The sequence below is a fragment of the Penaeus vannamei genome, chromosome 31, assembly GCF_042767895.1.
Source record: "Penaeus vannamei isolate JL-2024 chromosome 31, ASM4276789v1, whole genome shotgun sequence".
Lineage (NCBI taxonomy): Eukaryota > Metazoa > Arthropoda > Malacostraca > Decapoda > Penaeidae > Penaeus > Penaeus vannamei.
Genome location: NC_091579.1, coordinates 11936862 through 11939361, shown reverse-complemented (window position 1 = coordinate 11939361; position 2500 = coordinate 11936862). Strand labels below are relative to the sequence as shown.

The window sequence follows — 2500 nt, the reverse complement described above, 5'->3', positions numbered from 1 at the left end:
CATAAATCATTATATTGGTATCGTTTCAGTGCTAATCATCTATATATTCTTCATATTTAGCCTTTTGAATTGCACTGAAATAAATTGATGAATTTCTCCCTCCCTCTCTCTCCCTCAGCTGACAGCAACAAAGAGCATAGCATCATGGGAAAAGTGAGAAGAGTTCGACAGAAGTATCACTCCAGCCTCTCCAAGAATACTCCAAATGCAACAGAAAATAAGGATATAGGCACAGATGCTCCAAGGCTGGTTCCCATTGTGAAGACAAAAACAGATCAGACTGGAAAATCAAGGTTAGTTGTGTGGGTATAATTTTTGGAGGAACTTTTGTGTGAAAAGTGTTGTAGCACTAAAGTGTAAAATGTTTTTTTGATTGAATTATTATGTGTATTAACTAACTAAGAAGATTATGACAATGATATTATTATGCAGTATATCAATGACTATTTTAATATGCATTTTTTTCCCAATGCTTTACTCACTTTATTATCTCTTTTATGTAGTGGGAACATATTTGCTGGCTTAGAGATCAATTTAGGGGGAGCCAAAAAGACTGCTCCTAAGACAGATGAGGTGATGGACACCACAGTCTCAGATTCTGCAGACCAAAGGAGCAAAGGCAAGAGGATCAAGAAGGGGAGGATAAAACAGCGTCATCAGGATCTAATGAAAAGTAGGCTTTTTTTTATGATGAGTGATGGTGATGTAAATATAAACATTTTCTCTGATACAAAGAGTGCATGTCAGGGGTCACCAGTCTGTTGATAATTGTTTTAATAAAAGTATGCATGAATCATATGTAATGTAATAGCTATTTTTAAGTTCCATTTTCTTATTTCATGTTCCTGCCACTTATCAAGTTAGGCAACTAGGAAATCCCTTAAGAGCAGACAGTGATCTCAGAAACTGCATAATTAAATTGAATGGTTGCTATTAGGAACAATTTAAAAGTTAAATCAGGATGTAAAATCATTAAAATGTATTGAATGGTTCATATTTCAAGCTCAGAAGGTTGAAAATGTTATTATATATGAACTACATTTTAATCTTGATGCAAGCTTTTGGATTAGCTGGCTGGTTAAGGTACTACAATCACTAATCAGCTGATGGTTTGTGTATTTTATTCACCTGCTTTGAATCCTCAAATGCCAGCCTATCTGCTTTTTGGAGTAAATATTATTGTTTAGGGAAAGATATATAAGCAGTTACATTATTATACCGCACTGTGAAATATTGTTTCATTCTTAAAGAAGCTATAATTATTCAGGTGTCAGTACAAGTCAAACAACCTTAGTTTTCTCACAACCAGAAATGGAGTAGTTCATGCCTTCAAATTAACAAGATATTTTGAAACCTGCTGTGAGATTTTACATACTTTTTGCATACAGTAAGCAGATATGATTTTTTTTTATACCATTGCCAAATACATTTCACACATGGTAAGAAGATAGGAATATCATTTAAGGAGTAAAAAAGGTATAAAAGGATTTTAAAAGTTACTAATTATATTCCGTAATTTGAATTGGTTTGAGTTCATTGTACAATACATTTACCATTTGCTGTAGGAAGTGATATTCCTCATGCTATTCCATCCTGTTCTTTGTAGAAATTGATGCCATCCAGGCAGGCAAACAGGCAGAGAAAGAGCGCAAGAAACGCGAAAAGACGAAAGTAGTAGGTGACTTGCATCCCATGCTAAATGCGCTGCCAACATTGGAGGAACTAATTGCAAATGCCAGCAAGCAGCAGACGAGTACAAAGAAGGGAACAGGTTTAAAGAAACAAAAGGAAGCTAAAAAAGAATTGTAAGTGTGAGGGCATCTTACTGAAATGTGAAGTTTCCATTCAATTCCTTTCTTCTTCTGTTCAGAGCACTGATACAAGAACAGTGTTACTTGTGATTATCCTTTATATTCCAGAGACAGTATGCCCATCTTTTGTTTTTCTGATAAAAGTGTTCAGAATACAGATACATTCCATTATTCATGTCTTTATAGCATTTTACTTATTTTTCAGCATGAGCGACATACAGATGATGTTAGCTGTTCATAAGGACAAGATATATAATGATGACCCATTTGAGGCTGTCACCACGGCAGTCAGAAATCGAGTCTTGAATGATCAAGAAGGACAGTAATAAAACATATTGTTTTCTTGATATATATATGTTAAATATATATATATATACATATCCATATATATATATACACACACACACACACTTTCCCTAGAAATATAAGTATAAAAATATAAATATTTTCTCTACCCTTAATTTCTGCTTATATCACTTTATGGGTTTTTGTGACATATTCCATCAGTGAGTTGAAACAATTGTAAAGAAATATAGTTTCCATATGCAAAATAAGCCTAGAAATCATGCTGCTCCTTTGTTGTGGAGACAGCTAATAGGTTATTTATAATAATAATAATTAAAAAACTTAAGCCAAGAAACCCACTTGCACATGACAGCTGAATAGAACTGCACAGCTGATTACTGTAC

General features: G+C 33.8%; 2 protein-coding genes across 8 annotated transcripts in view; one reads left to right on the top strand and one right to left on the bottom strand.

The window, feature by feature from the left end:
- The window catches only part of LOC113823436 (ribosome biogenesis protein SLX9 homolog), a 4196-nt gene extending 1774 nt beyond the window's left edge, over positions 1-2422 (top strand). For both annotated transcript variants that reach the window (XM_027376070.2, XM_027376071.2), the window contains exons 2-5: positions 119-293; positions 504-673; positions 1607-1805; positions 2017-2422. In XM_027376070.2, coding sequence (XP_027231871.2) covers positions 145-293; positions 504-673; positions 1607-1805; positions 2017-2137 — 639 coding nt within the window. In that variant the 5' untranslated portion in view covers positions 119-144 and the 3' untranslated portion in view covers positions 2138-2422. The remainder of the gene's footprint in view (positions 1-118; positions 294-503; positions 674-1606; positions 1806-2016) is intronic.
- Positions 2150-2500, bottom strand: part of LOC113823437 (uncharacterized) — a 7413-nt gene continuing 7062 nt past the window's right edge. For all 6 annotated transcript variants that reach the window (XM_027376074.2, XM_027376073.2, XM_027376076.2 and 3 more), the window contains one exon: positions 2150-2500. This exon is cut by the window's right edge and continues 377 nt beyond it. The gene's annotated coding sequence lies outside the window, so the exon portion shown is untranslated.